Below are 22,006 nucleotides of genomic sequence, written 5' to 3'. Positions count from 1 at the left end.
AAGTAGAACGGATCATTTAGCTCAGGGCTCTTCAACAGTTAGTATGTCCCAAGAATTCTTGGGACAAGCTTGTGAAGGACCACAATAGTTTTCGCTTTAGTATTTTACGTAACTAATTTAGCATTTTAGGTTGTGACTCCAAAACACTTGTAAGAGTTTGCCGCCCTTCCTTCTTCTACTTCCCGGGAAACTTTAGGATTAAGAGACTATGTATCGTAAATGCATGGTGTTTGATTTTTTCAAAATGACGGTTTTGAGGACACATCGCTTAGAACGAAGGGACAAAGCAGGGTGGAAGAGCCTTGCTGTTTTCTTTCTCTCCGGCAGCTTACTTTTGCCACCTAGTGGGGGAGGCAGTTTCATAGTTAGGTTTGTGTTTTGTGTTTTTTCTTCCCTTAAGATCTAAGAGCCAAGGGCAGTTTCTTATCAGAATATGATCAAACACACTTTTCCTTCATACTGGGGATTTGAGATAGTTTGGGGGATAACCTTATTTCTCCAAACTGGTCTATTTCCTATCCATTGGTTTTCTTCCAAACAGTTTTCTCAAGGTAAAATAAAACCTTCTACAAATGCATAATTTATTAACTCTTAAAAACAAAACAAAACAAAACCTGGCCTTTTCCTGGTTTCCAATCATCCTCCATCCCCATACAATGGAGAGGGTCCACATTTTGGCTCGTTCCTGTTTTTGATACCTCTGTGGGAACCAAATCTATACCTTCGTCTCTCATTTCTCATTGCGGTTCAAATCTCAACTCTTCATCTACTGAAGATCATGGAACTAATATTTAATGTGTCAAGAACCCAAGTCATCATCCTGCAGAAGAATCAAAGAATGGCTTTCCTTCTGAGTCCGTGTGGCAGGCTTAATTAGAGCTACGCTGCAATCCGGGGTTTAAAACGGCAGAGAAGAAGAAAATTGTCTTCAAGTATGGAAAAATTAATGAAACAAGTTCAGCAAAGGGAACAATCAGAAGTCAGGATCAGCTTGCTGGGCTGGGTGGGAGGAAACATGACGATCAAGGGTTCAGGTGGAGCAAAAATAATGAACAGGAATTGAGGTCAGGAACATAGGAAATTTGAGGCAGGTCGCAGAGCATAAAACAAAGAAAATTGGAAATAAGAGACTAGTGAGTTTGGAGAAAGTATCATAGCTCAGGTCCTCGGGCTTCAGCACATGCAATGATTAAGAGGGCCAAGAACCAGGAGATTGGGGTCTTGGGCATGGAAGAGCCTGGTGTTACCTAGGTTTGCATTCTACCTCTGTCCAAACAGTAACCTCCCCTCCCACCACCAATCCCCATAGAGTCTGCTGGAGAGTTTCTTGAGGTTCCCGACCCAAGTACACTATGGCTTACCCAAATTTCCATGTTCATGAAGTTTTTTATGGCTGCACCCACGGGATATGGAAGTTCACAGGCTAGGGATTGAATCGGAACTGCACCTGCCAGCCTACACCACAGCCACAGCCACACCAACTCTGAGCCACATCTGCGAACTACACTGCAGCTCACGGCTTAACACTGGATCCTTAACCCTCTGAGCGAGGCCAGAGATCAAACCTGCATCCTCATTGATACTGTCAGGTTCTTAATCCACTGAGCTACTACAGGAACTCCTTTTTTTAAAAAAATACCCTTACTGAGGTACACTTTATATACCACAAATTTCAGCTAGTGTGAAGTAGTTTCCATAATTTTTTTTTTTTTTTTTTTTTTTTGTCTTTTTGCCATTTGTAGGGCTGCTCCGGTGGCATATGGAGGTTCCCAGACTAGGGGTCGAATTGGAGCGGTAGCCGCCAGCCTACGTACGCCAGAGCCACAGCAACTCGGGATCCGAACCACGTCTGCAACCTACACCACAGGTCACGGCAACGCTGGATCCTTTAACCCACTGAGCAAGGCCAGGGACCAAACCCGCAACCTCATGGCTCCTAGTCGGATCGTTAACCACTGCGCCACGACGGGAACTCCCAAGTTTCCACAATTTTAGAAAGGTACAGAAACATCACAATCTAGTCTTAGAACATTTCTATTACTACCAACAATTTCCCTGTGCCCATTTACAGTCAGGCCCTGCTCCCATTCCCAGCCCAAGGCAACCGATAATCTGATTTCTGTCTCTATAGATTATCTGCCTTTTCGGGAAATTTCATATAAATGGAATCATATAACATGTCCTCTCTTGTGTCTGGGGTCTTTCACATAGCATGTTTTTGAGGTCTGTCTTTGTTACAGTGCGTAACAGTTCATACTTCTTTATCGCTAAGTAGTATTCCATTATATGGCCTGTCACACTTCGTTTCTCTACCAGTCAGCGGGCATTCAGGTTGTTCCTAGGTTTTTTGCCATTCTGAATACTGCTGGTATGAAGATTCACATACACATCTTTGTGTAAACATCTGTTAATTTTTCTTGGGTAGATATAGGGCTGGAATTGCTGGATTGCATAGTCAATTTGTTTAACTTTTTAAAAAACTGCCAAAGTACCTTCCAAAGTGGCTGGACAGTTTTCCACTCCTATCAGCAATCTATGAAGGTCTCAGGTTCTCCATATCCTTGCCAACATTTGTTACCACCTGCATTTTTTTTAGTAAAATCATCTTCGTGGATATGAAGTGGTATCTCATTGTGGTCTGACTTTACACGCCCCTGATAGCTAATGATATCGAGTATCTTCTCAGGTGTTTATTAGCCAGTTGTGTATTTTCTTTGACAAACTGTCTTTACATATCATTTATCCATTTTAATTGAGTTGCCTTGACAACACATGACAAGAGCTCTTTGTATAATCTAGATATGTCATATTTCAAATATATGACTTGTTAATATTTTCTTCTAGTTGGTAGCTTGTCTTTTTCTTACTAATGTCTTTTGAAGTTATGATAAAGTCAAACTTAACGATTTATTCTTTTATGGATTGTACTTCTGATGTTGAATCTAAGAAGTCTTGGCCTAACCCAAGCTCATGAAAATTTCTCCTATAATTCTTTCAAAAGTTTTACAGTTTTAGATTTTACATTTAAGTCTATTCTCCATTTTAAGTTAATTTTTGTATATGGCTGAGGTAAGGGTCTATATTCTTCTTTTTTCCATACAAATATTTAACTTTCCCAGTACCACTTGTTGAAAAGACTATCCATTTAATTTCCTTGGCACTTTGTTGAAAACTGATTGAACATAAAGGATCATTTCTGGACTATTCCATTTGATTCTATTCCATTAATCTACATGTCTATTCTATGCCACTAACTTGAATAATGTAGCTTTATAGTCAAATGTGAAACTGAGTAGTGTTAAGTCTCCCAATTTTGTTCCTTCTTTTCAAAAGTGTTTTAGTTATTCTGGCTTCTTTGCACTTCTGTATAAATTTTAGGATCAGCTTGTCAATTTCTACCCCCAAAAAAAGCCGGCTGGAATTTTGTTAGCAATTGCATTAAATCTATAAGTCAATCTGGGGAAAACTCGCAACAGTAACATCTTCTAATCCATAAAAATTGAATGTCTCGCATATATTTAGATCTTTAATTTCCCTCAGCAATGTTTTATGGTGTACAAGTCCTAACACTTCTTTGGTTATATTGGTTTCTAAGCATTTTATTCTTTTTGATACTACTGTGAATGACACAGTCAGTTTTATTATTGGGTTACTTGTATATAGAATATAGATGTACCATTGATTTTTGTTAATATTGATTTATATCCTCTAACTTTACTGAACTTGCTTTTTGTTTGTTTGTTTGTTTGCCTTTTCTAGGGCAGCTCCTGTGGCATATGTAGGTTCCCAGGCTAGGGGTCTAATCAGAGCTGTAGTCACCAGCCACAGCCACAGCCACAGCAACATGAGATCCGAGCTGCACCTGCGACCTACACCACAGCTCACGGCAACACCGGATCCTTAACCCACTGAGCAAGGCCAGGGATAGAACCCCAAACTTCATGGTTCCCTAGTCGGATTCGTTAACCACTGTGCCATAACGGGAACTCCATGAACTAGCTTTTAAGCCCCAATAAAGCTTTTGTTCATTTGGTTGTTTGGTTTTCTTCTTAGGATATTCTATACACAAAATCATGTCATCTGCAAATAAATGTAGTTTTGTTTTTTCCTTTTCAAGCCACAGGTCATTTGTTTTTTTTTCTTTCTCTTTCCTTCTCTCCTCCCCGCTTTTTGCACTGGGTACAATCTCTAGTATACTGTGGAGTGTAGAAGTGGTGAAAGCAGGCTTAGATCCCCAACTTAGGGGAAAGTATTTAGTCTTTCACCATTAAGACGACATTAGCTGTAGGTTTTTCATAGATGTCCTTTACCAAGTTAAGGAAGTTCTCTGCCATTCCTAGACTGTTCAGAGGTTTTGTTTTTTTAATGGCTGTGCCTGTGGCATATGGAAGTTCCTGGGCCAGGGGTCGAACTGGAGATGCAACAGGGGTCTATGCCACAGCCATGGCAACCCAGATCTGAGCTGCATCTGCAACCTGTATCACAGCTGGCAGCAATGCTGGATCCTTAACCCACTGAGCAAGGCCAGGGATTGAACCTGTATCCTCACAGAGGCATCATCGGGCCCTTAACCCCCTGAGCCACAACAGGAACTCCATTATTTTTCATCGGAAATGGGTGTTGGATGGTGTCCAGTGTTTTTTTCTGCTCTATAGAGATTATCGCGTAGCTTTTCCCCTTTATTAATATGATATAAATAGCAATTGATTTTCAGATGTTAAATCAACCTTGATAATGGTGTTTGATCTTTTTTATATGTTGATTTTGTCCAACAGTTTATGAGGCTCTTAATTTTTTTTCATTCTTTTGTCCCTGTTAGTCAGACTAGATAATTTCTTTTGATCTGTTTTGAAGCTGGCGAGTTCTTTCTTCTGCCATCTCAAATCTATTGTTGAATCCAATCCCTTTATGAATGGTTCATCTTGGTACTTTTTAACTCTAGAATTTCTATTTGGCCTTAAAAATTTTGTATCTCTTTATTGAGAGTTTCTACTTGTTGAGTCATTGCCGCTATATTTTCCTTTCATTCTTTAAACGTTTCCTTTACTTCCTTGAACATATTTATTATAACTGCTTTGAAGTCTTTACTGAGCTCAATATCTAGGCCCACTGCTTTTTTCTAGAGAATACTGGTTGCTCTTTCCTTTCTTTGTATATTTTATAATTTTTTGTTGGAAACTGGAAATTAGATACTATATTGTAGTAACTCTGGGTTTTAATATTTTCCCCCAGGATTGTTGTTGCTGTGGTTTTCTTGTTTATCAATTTGCTTTGCTTATTTAATTTGTGGAATCCATTTCCCCCAGGGCATATGGGTGCTTGTCTCTTCTGTTTTGTGTGTGTGTGTGTGTGTGTGTGTGTGTGAGATTACAACAAGGAATTTATGTCCAAAGACAAATGACAAGCAGAGTAATGCGATTTAGACAAAGATTATTAATAAAACAACACATTAAAGTTTTCCAAATGGCATCACTCTTAATTGCTTTTTTAAAATTATTTTTATTTTTTCCATTATAGTTGATTTATAGTGTTCTGTCAATTTCTACTGTACAGCAAAGTGACCAAGTCATACCTATATATATATATATATTCTTTTTCTCACATTATCCTCTATCATGTTCCATCACAAGTGACTAGATATGGTTCCCTGTGTTAAACAGCAGGATCTCCCTTTCGTTTTTTAAAAAATTATTTTCCAGAGGTCCCGTTGTGGCTCAGTGGGTTAAGAACCTGACTAGCATCCATGAGGACATGGGTTCAATCCCTGGCCTCACTCAGTGGATTAAGGATCCAGCGTTGTTGCAACCTGTGGTGTAGGTTGCAGACATGACTCAGATCCGGAGTTGCAGTGGCTGTGGCGTTGGCCAGCAGCGGCAACTTGGATTCAACCCCTAGCCTGGGCAACTCCATATGCCACGGGTGCAGCCCTAAAAAGAGAAAAAAATTCTTTTCCTTTTTATTTTTAATAAAATAAAGAGGGGGGTCACATTTGTGTCTTTACAGCTTGGTGGGCAGTCAATGATTGGACAGTGGTTATGCTCAAACACCCTTAGTCAATAAAGCTTCTACTCTCTGCCAGTGAATGCATGTTTGGGTCAGGGAACATATTCAACATTCAGGCAGCTCTCAAGTGTACCTTGGCTTTTGCTTTCTGCCAGGCCTTCTTGCATTTCCTCTGCATATATGCAGAATTTTATAGTCAACCAACGATGCATAGATAGCTTGAGCCCTCTCTGGTCTCTCTTGCAGATGTATGAAGCCTTTTGGTCAGCTGTGCTGGGTTTACTGAGGCCCTTTATCATTGTATCATTTTCTGAGTCTTCTTGATAAATTTCTGGCTAATCTCTTGGTCCAATGTTGACTCCAATCTATAGCCTTTGTTTGCCAATAAGATGTCCCCTGTTGTTCACAATGCTACTGGGCATTTTCACATTCCACTTCAAATCAAGGAGAGCCACTCCTCCAGTGAAACTGCTGGTTTCCATGGCTTTCCTTGCCATGTCATAAGTAATATGCTGACTGAGCCTGGAGTGGGGCATGAGATTAGCTCCAGGCAAGAATACCACAGAATTCCACCTTTTTTACCTGGAGTTCAGTTTTTTTTCCATGAACAAACATCTTTCAGTTTGGCGAATGCCTTCAATCCATTTCTAGAGTCCTAAAATTGACTTTTTTTTTTTTAAATAATTCTTCCAGTTTTATTGTTGCCTTCTGGAAGGAAGATTTGCCCAGCTCTTACTCTGTCATTTTGGTGGTCTGCCTTTAAAGCTATTTTTAATTGTTGTTTCTTTTCAACATACTCAGCTGGTCACCAAGGTCTGCTGATTCTTTCTATGCGATGCTGCTTTCCTTGCCATTTTTAGAGTCATATCCATCAAGGTAACCAGCACCCACTCACTCCCCAATTACAATGACAGGAGCCTTCATCACAGTCAGTTCTGCATTTGGCTACTAGACTGATCTAGTATTATCATATCATTTGCTCCTGACTGAAGCATGGTTCTTTGCTGCAAAGAACATAAAATTCATACTGTTCAATCTAGCTGTCAAGAATGTACTTAACTGTCTTGATCTTATGCAACAACATTTATTCCTGGAGCTCTCACCAAGTTGAATTTTTCTTCCCCCACATATCTCTTGCCAACTTCCATGTTTCTATTTTTTTCTTATGTTGTTTCCCCTCTATGGAAAGCCCTTGTAATTTGTCTTTCAATTTATAGTCCATCGACTCCTAAGAAAAGCTTATTTTAATCCAGAGTAAATTCTTCTGCTCTTGACCATTTTTATATTTATTCCATAGTTGATTTCAAAATTCATATATGCATATGTGGATTTTTAAAACATTTCTGACATCAAATCATGTTGCTTTGGAAACAGTCCTCAATTGTTTGTGTACAGGTTTTGTTGCTTCTCCAACTTTTTTTTTCCTTTTAAATTCTTTATTTTTTAAAGCAGTTTTAGATTCACAATAAAATTGAGCCAAAAGTACAGACAGTTCCCATATACCTTGTATCTAACTTTTAATTACACTCAATTTGAAGGCTTTCCTTGTTTACAAAATAGGAAACACTTCTTTAGCATTCAGTACAGTGGTGGAGATCAGCTGGTGCTCAGTACATGACTGCTAAGTGAATAATCTAAAGTGCTTCTTGATTTCCTATGGACATCTTCAAAAATCTTTTAAGAAAAATGACCACTTTAGGATGTCTCCCCCACTTCCCTGACCCCTTGAAGAACTTAACTCTTACATATACCTCTGAAAGCAGAGACGAAATAAAAATATTTAGTAATTAGTCTGGTACGGACACCAAACAAATGAATCAAACAACGAAACAGCATCCTCAAAATCCTACTGGCCCAAGAAAAGATCCATCAGTTCCTAGGTTGTGGGGAGGAGATCTCAGAGGTCTTGGGCATGAAGCCATGAGGACAGGGGATGAAAAATGGGGCCAAAACTACCTGCCAAGTGGAATGAAAGTGTTTAAGCATTTTTTTTCTTTTTTCTCTTTAGGGCCGTACTAGCAGCATGTGGAGGTACCCAGGCTAGGGATCGAATCAGAGCTATGGCTGCCAGCCTACACCACAGCCACAGCAACACCAGATCCGAGCCGCATCTGCAACCTACACCACAGCTCACAGCAACGCTGGATCCTTAACCCACTGAGAGAGGCCAGGGATCGAACCTGCAACCTCATGGTTCCTAGTTGGATTCGTGTCCACTGTGCCACAACAGGAACTCCAAGCATTTTAACAATTTGTATAACCATATCAGGAGGCACAGACTGAATATCAGTTCTGTCAACAAGGAAATGACTATTTGGAATTTTACGATGGCAGAATATATCTATAAAACGGACTCTGTCAATTTCAGATTGGGAGAGCAATATGAGAACAATGAGTCTCGGAAATGCAAGGTGCAGACAAGGATAGAAAAAGGTCAGAAGCCAATGTCAAGGGTCAGTGAGGCAGTCCAAATCAAAGAGAACAAAAGTATTAAGAGGACAAGACAAACAGGGCAGACCCTAGGTAAGTACCCAGGAGTCAGAGTTCAAGGTAAGCTGCATTTAGTCAAACAGACAGTAAGGAAATGCTAGGTAAAGATCAGAGTAAAGAGCTGTCTAGGAAGCAGAAATGTATCAGCAACAAGGAGACTTACAGCAAGTGGATCTGTCCCTGAGCTAGAGATTTTCTTACTCTGTGCTTACTGCTATGGCAAGAACCTCTGTAAAAGCACAACCATTCTCTGCATATGAGGTTAAAAAGCCTGTCAGCATATCAGTCTTTTTTTTTTTTTTTTTTTTTTTTTTGTCTTTTGTCTTTTTTTGGGCCACACCTGCTGCATATGGAGGTTCCCAGGCTAGTGGTCTAATCGGAGCTGTAGCCACAGGCCTACACCACAGCCACAGCAATACCAGATCCGAGCCGCATCTGTGATCTACACCACAGCTCACAGCAACACTGGATCCTTAACCCACTGGGCGAGTCCAGCGATCAAACCCGCAACCTCATGCTTCCTAGTCGGATTCGTTTCCGCTGCGCCACGATGGGAACTCGCCAGCATATCAGTCTTTTAGAGAGAGAAATGTAAGTGTGGATCTTGGTCAAGTAATGATACTTCTTACCAAAAGGTACCAGGTTTGCTGGTAGCACATCACTGATCTATGAAAGGAAACAGAGACACTTAATCTTTAAAATTTTTAAATTTTTTTTTTTTTTTTTTTTTTTTTACTTTTTAGGACCATATCCATGGCATATAGAGGTTGCCAAGCTAGGGGTCAAATTGGAGCTAGAGCTGCCAGCCTATACCACAGCCATAGCGACACCAGATCCCAGCCGAGTCTGTGACCTACACCACAGTTCACGGCAATGCTGGATCCCTAACCCACTGAGCAAGGCCAGGAATAGAATCCATATCCTCATGGATACTAGTCTGATTTGTTTCCGCTGCACAACGGGAATTCCGACAGAGACATTGTACAATCACTGTGTTGGCCCTTATTCTTTAACTTCACAAATATTCAATATTTGGGGGTTTAAAAAAATGTCTTCATATTCCTCCTATCAGAGGATGCAAAAAAAGAGTATTTAAAAATATATGTGATCTGAAAAGGCCGACTTAGAAACAAAGAGACCAGGTCAGATAACCAGAAGCAATGAAAGAATAAAATGGAAAATTCTGGGGAGTTCCTGCTGCAGCTCAGCGGTAACAAACCCGGCAAGTATCAATGAGGATGTGGGTTTGATCCCTGGCCCCACTCAATGGGTTAAGGATCCAGCGTAGGTTGCAGATGCAGCTCCAATTCGACCCTTAGCCCCGGAACTTCCATATGTTGCATGTGCGGTTCTAAAAAGCAAAAAAAAAGTGAAAATTCTGAAAAGTTACCGCTAACTAGTTTGTTTAAAAAGGACTTTTGGAAATGGGGAGAGGCATGACTTTATTGAAGGTGTACTGCTGAGAGAGAGAAGGTTACTGTTTTTCAGTTTTAAATAGCATAATAAATCATACACAACACCATAATGTGAGCTTACGAGAAAGGTAATACTCTTTAGGTTATAAAGTGACCTCTAGTGCGCAATAATGCTCTCAAGTCTGTGGCCTAGGGAACTATATTCTATTGATCGTCACTTTAAAAAAGTCTATATAGCCAACAGTTTTCCACTATAACTTTCACACCCATTTAGCCAATTATATACATATGGTATTTATTGGTTCAATAATGTAATCTGGTTATGACTCATTAGTATGAACTCTTAACAGAAAGGTTTTTAGGCTATTTCCCCAACGATCTTCATATCAACATTAAATATCCAGACCTAGAGAATAGTAGGAATATTAAATTCCTACTTAAAATAATTTGAAGTTAGAGTACTGAATTAAAAATGGAGGGAGTTCCCGTGGTGGCTCAGCTGTATGAACCCAACTGGGATCCATGAGGATTTGAATTCACTTCTTGGTTTCACTTAGTGGGTTAAGGATCCAGCATTTCCATGAGCTGTGGTGTAGGTTGCAGACATGGCTCAGATCTGGCACTGCTGTGGCTCTGGCACAGGCTGGCAGCTGCAGTTCCGATTCAACTCCTAGCCTGGGAACTTCCGTATGCCACTGGTGCAGCCCTAAAAAAAAAAGACAAAAAAATGTTAAAAATAAAAAATAAATAAAATAAAAATGAAGGAACTACTGACATTGAGTATGTATGCAGGTCCAAAACTGTACAAAACTTATCAGAGAGAAAACCTAGGAAATATTTTTGGGCTCTATCTACATTTTCATTTGCATCTTAGGAGATCAGGAACATTAAATTATCTTCAAAGAGATACTCAGTTGTGAAATGGTAAGCTAAGGTACAGAGCAGATAACCATACTGTTGTTAGAAAAAGTCATGGTTTTTAAAACCTAAAATTTCTTATTTTCTGTTGATTAAAGTTTAAGCTGTTATTCATCACCAGAAAAAAGAAAAAGTAGGAGAAGAAAAGCAATAAGGTAAATTCGTGGGTTTTGACTATAGTCCAAAACCATTTTATAGGTTAAATTAATAAGTCACTTGTGTGCAAAATATCACTCGATATATATAACCTCTTAGAAATGTGGTCATGCTGTACTAAGCATAAATAAAATTATGAGGGAGTTATAAAATACATAATATTCAATCTTCCCAGTACCTTCTCCTATACTTCACTGCTAGTTCTGGCAACTGCTTATGTATCTGAAATGAAGAAGCCAAAGATCATTATGGAAACAACAGAATAGTCCCTATTTAAAACTTGTGGCCGCGAAGTGTTTCTAAATGGGATTTCAAAAAGGAGACAACAGTAACCTTTGCTGCAGGCAAACTCTCTTTCAATGCTTTGATGAATACTGATGAAGGAAGACAATTATTTTTCCCTTGGAGAATAAAACCGGTTTCTACGGTAGAGTTCATAAATCCAAAGTTCACCATTGAATCTAACTGTGCTCTCATGTGTGCTCTAATATGGGGAATATTTCCAGACGTTTGGCTCCTTTCTCAGGATGAACTCCGAATAACCATGTTTAAAATAACATTTGATAAACAATTCTAAAGTTGTAATTACTCACTTCTGCTGTTGCAATGAAAGTGGCCACAGACAATACTTCAACATACAGACATGACTATTTCCCAACGAAACTTTCTTTATGGGCACTAAAATTTGAATTTCACATAATTTTCATATGTCATGAACGATTATTCCTACTTTGAGTTTTTCCAACCATGTGACTTTCCCTCTTGAAATATTTTTTTGAAGATATGAGTGAATCTAACTATGTGTGGTGACAGATGTTTACTAGGCTTGGGGTAAACATTTCACAACATATACATATATCAATTCATGATGTGGTACACCCACAACGAATACAACCTTATAATTCAATTATATCTCAAAAACAAACAGCTATAGTTATACTCGTTTTACTGTTTCACTATAGATAAATGATGGCTTTCTTACTGACAGTGAAGACAATTTACTTTTAGTTCAAAATTAGCATCAGGAGTTCCCGTCGTGGCTCAGAGGTTAACGAATCTGACTAGGAACCATGAGGTTGCGGGTTCGATCCCTGACCTTGCTCAGTGGGTTGAGGATCCGGCATTGCCATGAGCTGTGGTGTGGGTCGCAGATGCAGCTTGGATCCCGAGTTGCTGTGGCTGTGGTGTAGGCCAGCAGCTACAGCTCTGATTAGACCCCTAGCCTGGGAACCTCCATATGCCACAGGAGTGGCCCTGGAAAAAGCAAAAAGACAAAAAAAAAAAAAAAAAAAAAAAAAAAATTTAGCATCAGTGTATACATAGCATAATGTCAATTAAGTGGTATAACCTACAATTTGGAAAAATACAGATCTTGTATTTACATGTTTTTTACATGTTTTATTACCAATTGTGTGCTTTTGGATATAATACTGTCCTTAATACTCTGCTTAAATTTCAATATTATTAGAGGTCCCTTTCCTCCATGATTTCTTCATGTCAGAATAAAAACATGAAGAAGACATGAATAAAAAATAAAAAACCACAACAAAGAGCTAAAAAACAAAAACAAATGCCATATGACATTGTCACTGCTGTGGCACGGGTTCGATTCCTGGTCCAGGGACTTCCATGTCTCTGCTGTGGCACAGGTTTGATCTCTGGCCCAGGGACTTCCACATGCCACAGCTGCAGCCAAAAAAAAAAAAAAAAAGAAAGCCATATGAGCTACTGGACTAATTACTGAAATATAAAATGTAAAAAAAATAAAAATAAAAACACATACGATTGAGTTCCTTAACTCTAAGATATATTTTTGTAAAATGGAAATTTTAAAATGAAAAGACAGCAGAAGAAATTTTAGTCCTTTAATCATGGGATATGTTTCAGACTGAAGAAATATTCTGAAACACAAAAATCAACAAATATGAAAGCACTTTCCCAAAACAAAGATGTGCCTCTTTGGTATCTTTCTCAGCATCCTGTTTCATAAAATGTAAACAAAAATCAAGTTGTGTGTTGAATTTTGGCACCTCAGAACCTCCTTGAAGCTGCCGCTGGCACCAATCATACCCTCTCTTTCAAAACTCTGTGGCCCTCAGCACTGTGGCTTGACAGTAGAGCAAATGAAACAGTGAAGTTCAAAAAAACTTATTTGGGGAGTTCCCATCATGGCTCAGAGGAAACGAATCTGACCAGCATCCATGAGGACGCAGGTTCAATACCTGGCCTTGCTCATTGGGTTAAGTGGGTTGCCATCAGCTGTGGTATAGGTTGCAGACGTGGCTCGGATGCCACGTTGCTGTGGCTGTGGCGTAGGCTGACAGCTACAGCTCTGATTAGACCCCTAGCCTGGGAACTTCCATATGCTGAGGGTGTGGCCCTTAAAAAAAAAAAAAAGACAAAAAACAAAACGAAACTATATGGAATCTGTGTAAGACAAAGAATGGCACAGCCCTATTGCAGGTGCCTCAAAGATAATGCAGTGAGGTCTGTTACTATGCAGGGTTACTTTTAAGTGTCTTTAATATTAAGAAAAGCTTTATTTGTCTTGGGTAGTTGTTGCTCAAACCTGAAGTTTAAAGCCTCTGAAGTCCGTGCCTCTCTATATTCTGAGGGATGCAGTTCCCAATGACATTGCTCAGGGACAAATGACTTGAAAGGCTTGAACTGGGAGGCAGCCCTAGAACTTGAGGAAAGTAAATCAGACACAGAGATACTCAGATGCAGGACAGGCGAGAAACATTCAAAGTTACACACCGATCAGTAATGAGTGAAATTCATGGGATATAGGATGGATTCCCCATGACAGTTAGACATATTCAGAATACGTAAATACTCTTCCAGATCAACATCTGGAAGTCCTCAGGATGACTTCACCCAAAATGTGCCTACAAAGCCACCACGGGAGAGAACAGTCAAATGTGCTATTCTCTCACCAATTCTATCAAATGAATGCTACCAAATCCAAGTCATTCTCATGTGTCTTAGAAAGTCAATCCATCTCCATCCTATGAGTAGGTGCAGAATGCCTCCTGTGTACCAGAGCACAGACACAGAGAAAACTCAGGCAAAGGAGACCCCTTCCCTGCTCCCCTCCCCCTACCCTGGCCCCAGCCCTGGATTTCACTGCCCGGGGGGGTTGACCAACATGAAAACAAACAATGGGAAAACAGTTTGAGAAGTGGAATGGCGAGATGATCTAAAAAGTAGGTTTGGGGAAGGCTTGTTGGCTGGAGTGACATCTTAGTTGGATCTGATGGATATAACAAAGTTCCTCTAGGAGCAGACAATGGCCCAGGTGGCAGAAATTACAGTGTAAACAAAGACACAGATGTGAGAGCATGAGACATGGTATCTCAACACTGCCAGGCAGAGAGTGTGGGTAAGAGTTAGGTACCCAACTCTTGAATGGTCAAGCATGAGTCTAGAGACATAGGCAAGGACCAAGTTATAATGTCCTTGTGTTTCATCCTGTCCCCCATACATGCGGCTATTGAGCAATTGAATGTGGCCACTCCAAAATAAGAGGGATGGGAGGAGTTCCCATCACGGCGCAGTGGACGAATCCGACTAGGAACCATGAGGTTGCAGGTTCAATCCCTTGCCTCTCTCAGTGGGTTAAGGATCTGGTGTTGCCGTGAGCTGTGGTGTAGGTCACAGACCCGCGACTTGGATCTGGCGTTGCTGTGGCTGTGGTGTAAGCCGGCAGCAACAGCTCCGATTAGACCCCTAGCCTGGGAACCTCCATACGCCACGCGTGTGGCCCTAAAAAAAAAAAAAAAAAAAAAAAAAAAAAGACAAAAGGCAAATCAAATAAAATAAAGTAAAATAAGAGGAATGTATGAAAAAATATAAAATACCTCAATGATTTAAAAAGTTGATTACAGATTGAAATGATACTTTAGATACACTGAGTTGAATAAAATATATTGTTAAGATTAAACTTACCAGTTTCTTGCCAAAGGGTAGGGGGAGGGAGTGGGATGGACTGGGAATTTGGGGTTAATAGATGCAAACTTTAGATTTAGAATGAATAAGCACTGAGGGCCTGCTGTATAGCACAGGGAATTATATCCAGTCAGACTCTTGCAATAGAACATGATGGAAGACAGTATGAGAAAAAGAGAGTGTGTGTGTGTGTGTGTGTGTGTGTGTATGACTGGGTCACTCTGTTGTATAGCAGAAATTGACACAACACTGTAAATCAACTACAATAAAAAATTTTTTTTAAATAATCTTACCACTTTCTTTTTATTTTAAAACATTTTTTAAAAAATAATCTTACCACTTTTTTATTTTTAAGAAAATTCAGAATTATTTATGTGGCATTTTCTCCCTCACATAGTAGTTCCTGTGATTGTTTCCTCAACAACCGTTTCACCCCAAGCATTTACCCTAGCGGTCACCTCATTTTTTTTTGCCAGTGACTAGTTTAGACATGGGCATGTGACTGACCCAACCAAGCCTGAGCTGTGAAGGAAAGACAGCTGCAGGAATTCCAGATACAAATGTCTTTGCCCCAAAAGGGAGACAGAAGAAGATCAGATGGCATCCTTTCTTTGAGATGTCACTATATGGCCAGGACACGAGAACTACTGTGGCCATCATTCCATGACAGAGGATTAAGGAGAGGACGGCAGAGTTAAGAAATGAAATAACCCGATTCCCTGTTGACATCATGGAGCTACTTTATCAACCAACCTGGGAGTTCACCCTTCCTCTGAACTTCCTGTTATGTGAGATAACAAGATTCCTAATTATTTAAGCCAATATGAGTAAAGTTTTCTGTTACTTGTAGCCAAAAGCATCCTGGCTGATACACTCCATCAGACCAAAGGGCAAGGGATCATTTAAGACCCTCTGGCACTACGAAAGTTCTGTACCCAGTCTACAATCAATCCATCCATTATTGTGATTCTATATACTTAGATAAAATGCATGAAGTCTTTTTCCCTTTTAGTATTAAGTTACTCTACAGCTATAAGACATCATGACACCGTTACTCGGGCAAAGAGACTTTTAATGAATCAGAAAAAGAACCATGAGTAGAATCTAATTAATCAAAAGTGGAGGAGAATACCCATAAGACTTGTACAGCATTACACCTAAGAGCTGCCCTTCCAGTGACAGGTCTGCTTTGAATTCTAGTCAAAGCACACACACTGGGAACAATTCAGCTTGATTTTACCAGTATGGATGTAAACCCTTAAAGCCATGTAGCAAATGACACAAACAAGCAAATGGCATGGCTTGTACCTTATGGAGATATCATGAGAATTAAGCAAAATAATGTATGGCAAGCCTAGCATGATACTGACTACGTGGTAAACACATGGATAGAAATCTGGTTCTTGTTCAAACTAGTGGTCACCAGTGGGGACAGGGAAGGAGGGAGGGGCAAGACAGGGGTAGGGGATGAAGAGGTACAAAAGATTATGTAGAAATAAATAAGCTCCAAGGATGTATTGTACAGCATAGAGAACAAAGTCAATATTTCATCAAAACTGTAAGTGGAGCAGAATCTTTAAAAATTGTGAATCATCATGTTATATACCTGAAACCTACATAATGTTGTAAGTGAACTAGATCTCAATTAAAAAAGAAATTTCATTGTTTCTTTTTGCTTGTAAAATTATTGATTAAAAAAATCTTGTCTTTTTACAGCCACACCCACCACCTATGGAAGCTTCTAGGCTAGCGACTGAATTGGAGCTACAGCTGCTGTCCTACGCCACAGTCACAGCAACACCAGATCCAATCGACCTACACAGCAGCTTATGGCAACACTGAATCCTTAACCCACTGAGCATAGCCAGGGATTAAACCCACATCCTCATGGATACTGTGTTGGGTTCTTAGCCCGCTGAAAGCCACAACGGGAACTACTGATTTGTAAAATTTTAAGTAATGTGTTAAGTATGCACTGCCATTGACTCTATAGGATAACCTCACTTTGTGATGATAGAGGTCAGATTACAGCAAATAATACACATGTTATACTCCCTAGGCTAGCTGGTGCTTGATTAGGTGGTTGATTTATTAGCTCATTCTTTTATGTATATGAAACAGGTGAGTTACAGTGCTAACAGGAACAAAATAAGGTAGGCAGAGATAACACTATTAACCAGAAATTAAGCGGCAGTATTTTGGCTCATCTGTCTGCTTACCCAGTATTCATGAAATTGGTGAGACTGATGGTGCAGTTTGAATGAAGATCAATAAAAAGAAAATACAGGAGTTCCCATCCTGGCTCAGTGGTTAACAAATCCAACTAGGAACCATGAGGTTGCGGGTTTGATCCCTGGTCTTGCTCAGTGGGTTAAAGGATCCAGCGTTTCCGTGAGCTGTGGTGTAGGTTGCAGATGTGGCTCGGATCCCGCGTTGCTGTGGCTCTGGTGTAGGCTGGTGGCTCCAGCTCCGATTCGACCCCTAGCCTGGGAACCTCCATATGCTGCAGGAGCTGCCCAAGAAACGGCAAAAAAGAAAAGAAAATACAAAGACAAGGACAGAAGTGTATGACTTTGAGGCTGCAACAAGAAGGTAACTGATATACTTAAAGGAGACAGGAAGAGAGGTACTCAGTAACGTTTAAGAAAGACAAAGATGCAGAAAGGGTATCAGGCCAGGAGAGAATACAGCTAGTATCTGCTGGGTTATAACTACTAAGAGAATATTCCAAAACTCTTTCTGCACTATTACAAACAATTCTGCTTTTACTAATATACGCTTTACAATATAAGTTTAATTTCCCAATAGGATATACCAAAAAGTACTGAGCAAAAACCATCACCAGCTCAATCTTCACAAATAAGTATTTATTTATTTAATTTGTTTTAGTCTTTTGTCCTTTTTAGGGCTGCACCTGTAGCATATGGAGGTTCCCAGGCTAGGGGTCTAATCAGAGCTACAGCTGCCAGCCTACACCAGAGCTACAGCAACACCAGATCCAAGCCACATCTGCAGCCTACATCACAGCTCAAGCCAACACCAGATCCAAGCCACGTCTGCGACCTACACCACAGATCACAGCCCACTGAGCAAGACCACGGATGGAACCCGCAACCTCATGGTTCCTAGTTGATTCATTTCCGCTGCGCCGCAATGGGAACTCCACATATAAGTATTTAAATTCAACTGATAATGGCTCTTCATTGAAACTGCCATATGATCTACAAATTTTAAATTTCACAAGATGATTCAGCTCAGCGAGGACTATAATAAATTAGTGGTTCTCTAATTTAGGACAAGGACTAGAAGTCAGTTCTCTTTGTATGCTCTAGTACCTAGTTCGGGGTTCCCACATACTTGCTCAGTTAACAAATGTTTCCTTAAAAAAATAATCACTATCTGTAAATGTAAACTATGTTTATGTTCTGGACAGTTAAACATTCTAAATTAATGTGAATGTATCATATCACATTTATTGGGATGAATAAGGCAAACACATGTAGAACTTTCTCACCCATACACATGGGGACCTTCAGGCGGACAGGGCCTTGAATGACGGTCCACGGCTTGGATGAGAATTCAGTTTTCAAAGGGGAAACACTGGCCTACAGATCCTTTCCCTAAAGTCAGAGTGGGACAAGCTTCGGCCACTTTTTGGAGACTATTAATCAGTCTAGGAGGTCTGAAGCAGGCCTTAACTAACCACTGGCATTCAGAGCTGTCAACCAGGTTATTAGATAATTACACTGCATTTTTTCCCAAGACGGCTCCAATACACACAGAGAATACAGGAAAGGAAAGGGGAGTCTATTCTTCCACATTTCCTGGGGATCAACACCGCATGAGTAATTGATAAAAGAATGAGTTTGGGGAGTTCCTGTCATGGCTCAGCAGAAAAAAATCTGACTAGTATCCGTGAGGATGCAGGATTGATCCCTGGCCTCGCTCAGTGGATTAAGGATCCAGCATTGCCGTGAGCTGTGGTGTTAAATCGCAGACGCAGCTCGGACCTGGTGTTGCTGTAACTGTAGCTGTGACACAGGCCAGCGGCTATAGCTCTGATTGGATCCCTAGCCTAAGAACCTCCATATGCCACAGGAGCCACCCTGAAAAGACAAAAAACCCCCAAAAGAATGAGTTTGGCTTTTTTTTTTTTTTAAGTTGGGTTTATTGCAGTATAATCTGCGTACAGTAAAACTTACCCTTTTCAGGGTACAGTTCTGTGCACAAATGCATCCAGCTGTGGTTTCTATGTACAGTCAAGATATAGCACATTTGCATCACCCCCCAAAATTCCCTCATGATAATTTATGGCCAATCCCTCCCATCGCCTGGCGACCACTGATCTGTTTTCTGTCTCTATAGTTTTGCCTTTTCCAGAATGTCATACACATCAAATCTACAGTACGTAGCCTTTTGAGTCTGGTTTCTTTCATCTATTCTGATGTAACTGGCAACAAGGCCAGTGAAACTGGGGCACAGAGAAAAGGAGAGGGGTGGTGATTCAAATTGGAGAGACAGAGGGGGCCAGGAACTTGTATGCCATAACAAAAATTTCGGATTTATAGGAGGAGTGATAAGAAGCCACTGGAAGTTTTTGAGCAGCTGAATAATGTGAACTGATTACCTTAAAAATAATTTTAGCTACTGAATGGCAGAGTGCCCACAGAGCAACAAAAGCAGAAAAAAAAAAAAAAAAAAAAAAAAAAGGAAGCCAGTTTAGAGCCAGTTTATGGTCTGGATTAAAAATGCTAGCAACTTGAAGTAGCATTAACAGCAGAGACGGTGAAGAGCAGTCAGATCAGAGATGTCACTTAGAGGAAGAGATGCTAGGACTGGAGATGGAGAGTAAAGGGGCTGAGGAGGCAAGGGGGCCTCAAGGTGCTCGGCCCAAGCGACAAGGTAGATGCTGGTGTCACTTACCAGGGTAGAGAAAAGAAAAAGGAGAGAAAAGATAAAAGGTGGGAAAAGCAGGTTTTGGAGGGAAGGATGGGAGAATGAAGGGTCCCATACGGGTGGACCTCATCAGCATATATTGAATCTTTTCTCTGATCATGTTGCACATCTGTGTTGACCTGGATAGAGAAATTGCACTTAAGGGCCCCTGTCCTATGACTCTTAATACAGTGAGTGAAGACACTGGGTGATACACGCAGTCACCACTTTCCTGGGTCCCTAGAGTTAATTTTTTTTTTTTTTTAATTAAGAAGATAATCTGGAGTTCCCATCGTGGCTCAGTGGTTAACAAATCCGACTAGGAACCATGAGGTTGCGGGTTCGGGTTCCATCCCTGGACTAAGTCAGTGGGTTAAGGATCTGGGGCTGCGATGAGCTGTGGTGTAGGTCGCAGAGGCAGCTCGGATCCCGAGTTGCTGTGGCTCTGGCGTAGGCTGGTGGCGACCACTCCAATTAGACCCCTAGCCTGGGAACCTCCATATGCCGCGGGTGCAGCCCTAAAAATGACAAAAAGACAAAAAGGAAAAAAAAGATCATCTGAAAAGGTTCAATGCTAGGGAGCTCTTCCATTTCTCCCCTTCATTGTCTATACAAATAAGAACAACCCGAGTTTCACAGGAAGGAGCACCTCTCAATTTTGCACATACTTTTTTTTTCAGAATACTTATTCTCCAGTTTGATTGCAGGGGCTTAAATGAATTAAGCATAGACAATGTTTTTAATTAACCGTCATTTTTCTTGCTTTAAAGCATTTTCCTGTTTTCTAGTACTTTCAAATTAATAAGTAAAGAAGCATTCAGCGGTCCCTCTTGTCCACCTTATGAGACCAAGATTATGCTTTGGAGATGGTAAAGGAGGACCTTTTGCTCAGACACACCCTCAGGAGGAGGAAAGGGTATTGGCAACACAACGCCTAAAAGCCAGAGGATGTGGAGCAGAGGTTCAGTCGGTGTCTGCCTTCCTCAGGGAGCCCAAAGATCCAAGCACAGGGAGGTGCACTGATGACACCCACCCCACCCTGCAGCCCTGAGGCCACCAAAGTAGAGCAATACACAGGATGACCATTCCAGTCATGGCTCCATTCATACATCCAACTGTCCGTCCATTTAACCATTATCGACACATTTCCTGGAAGTCTCTTTTTTTCATCTTAAAATTTCATGCAAAGTTGTCATCTCTAATAGAGTTGTATTTTAATATAAAAATGCCTTTATTTACTTACCATTGAGTAATTGACATTCCAGAGAGATGCAGAAAAAGACCAGTTGTGCAGGTTGTGCACTGCATGCCTTGAAGGGGAGGGCTTTCACAGTGTAGTTACTGTGGATCTATTATGACAGTTGAGTAGCAGTAAAATGTTTGAAGCAGAGTTATCTTTTTCCTTTTTTTTTTTTTTTTTTTTTTTTTGGAGGGCGGCTGCATGGGAGTTCCTGGGCAAGGGATTGAACCTATGCCACAGCTGTAACCAGAACCACATCAGTGGCAACACCAGATCCTTTACCTATTAGGCCACCAAGGAACTCCGGAGGTACCTTTTTCCTAATCTGTAAAAGTGCCATCTGGGCTAACTGCAGCCTTGAACTTTTGAGTGCCTTGGCATATGAACTTGGCACAAGACTGAACCAGCCTCATTAATTACTCATAAAGAAGTCAAGTTCCAAGAGGTGAAGAGACAAGGTCCCAGAGCTGGTCCACAGCAAGTCTGGGTTTGATCCCAGTCTCCGCTCCCAGCCCCCATTTCTTTCATCACAATGTACTACCTCTGCTAACAGCAAATCGCTCATGTATGTGGGTTTCTGAGAACGCTTTGAGTTCTTTGCTGAAGGAAAGACTTTTGCAGGATGGTTATCTCATGCAGCTTCTGCCATAGCTTCCATCTGCCATTTTGTTCCTAAAACTCAGATTTTTTTGACCAATGGATTGTTCTTTCCTGAACAGCATAATACCATGCCACCAATTAAATGATGACTGGAAACCCATTATGTCAGAAACATAACGAACTAGACAGGTGCGCCCTTAAGAATGCTTTCTTAGGGCTTGTTTGTGCTGAACAATTCAACCATGTCTTTGAGAAGATATATTATTATGCTCTTTTATTCTCTCCATGCAAAGGCACTACT

The 22,006-nt window shown here is 40.5% G+C and overlaps 1 protein-coding gene across 33 annotated transcripts in view; it reads right to left on the bottom strand.

The window, feature by feature from the left end:
* STAU2 (staufen double-stranded RNA binding protein 2) overlaps window positions 1-22,006 on the bottom strand; it is a 316,054-nt gene that overhangs the window by 92,867 nt on the left and 201,181 nt on the right. Inside the window, exon 16 of one of the 33 annotated variants that reach the window (XM_021089199.1) lies at window positions 8,977-9,159. The exons of the other annotated variants lie outside the window; for them this stretch is intronic. Coding sequence (XP_020944858.1) covers window positions 8,992-9,159 — 168 coding nt within the window. The 3' untranslated portion in view covers window positions 8,977-8,991. Of the gene's footprint in view, window positions 1-8,976; window positions 9,160-22,006 lie in introns of those variants that run through there. 33 annotated transcript variants of the gene reach the window in all.

This window comes from Sus scrofa, chromosome 4 (genome assembly GCF_000003025.6).
Source record: "Sus scrofa isolate TJ Tabasco breed Duroc chromosome 4, Sscrofa11.1, whole genome shotgun sequence".
Taxonomy (NCBI): domain Eukaryota; kingdom Metazoa; phylum Chordata; class Mammalia; order Artiodactyla; family Suidae; genus Sus; species Sus scrofa.
The sequence above is the reverse complement of the archived record's forward strand: the minus strand, read 5'-3'. Positions and strand labels throughout refer to the sequence as shown.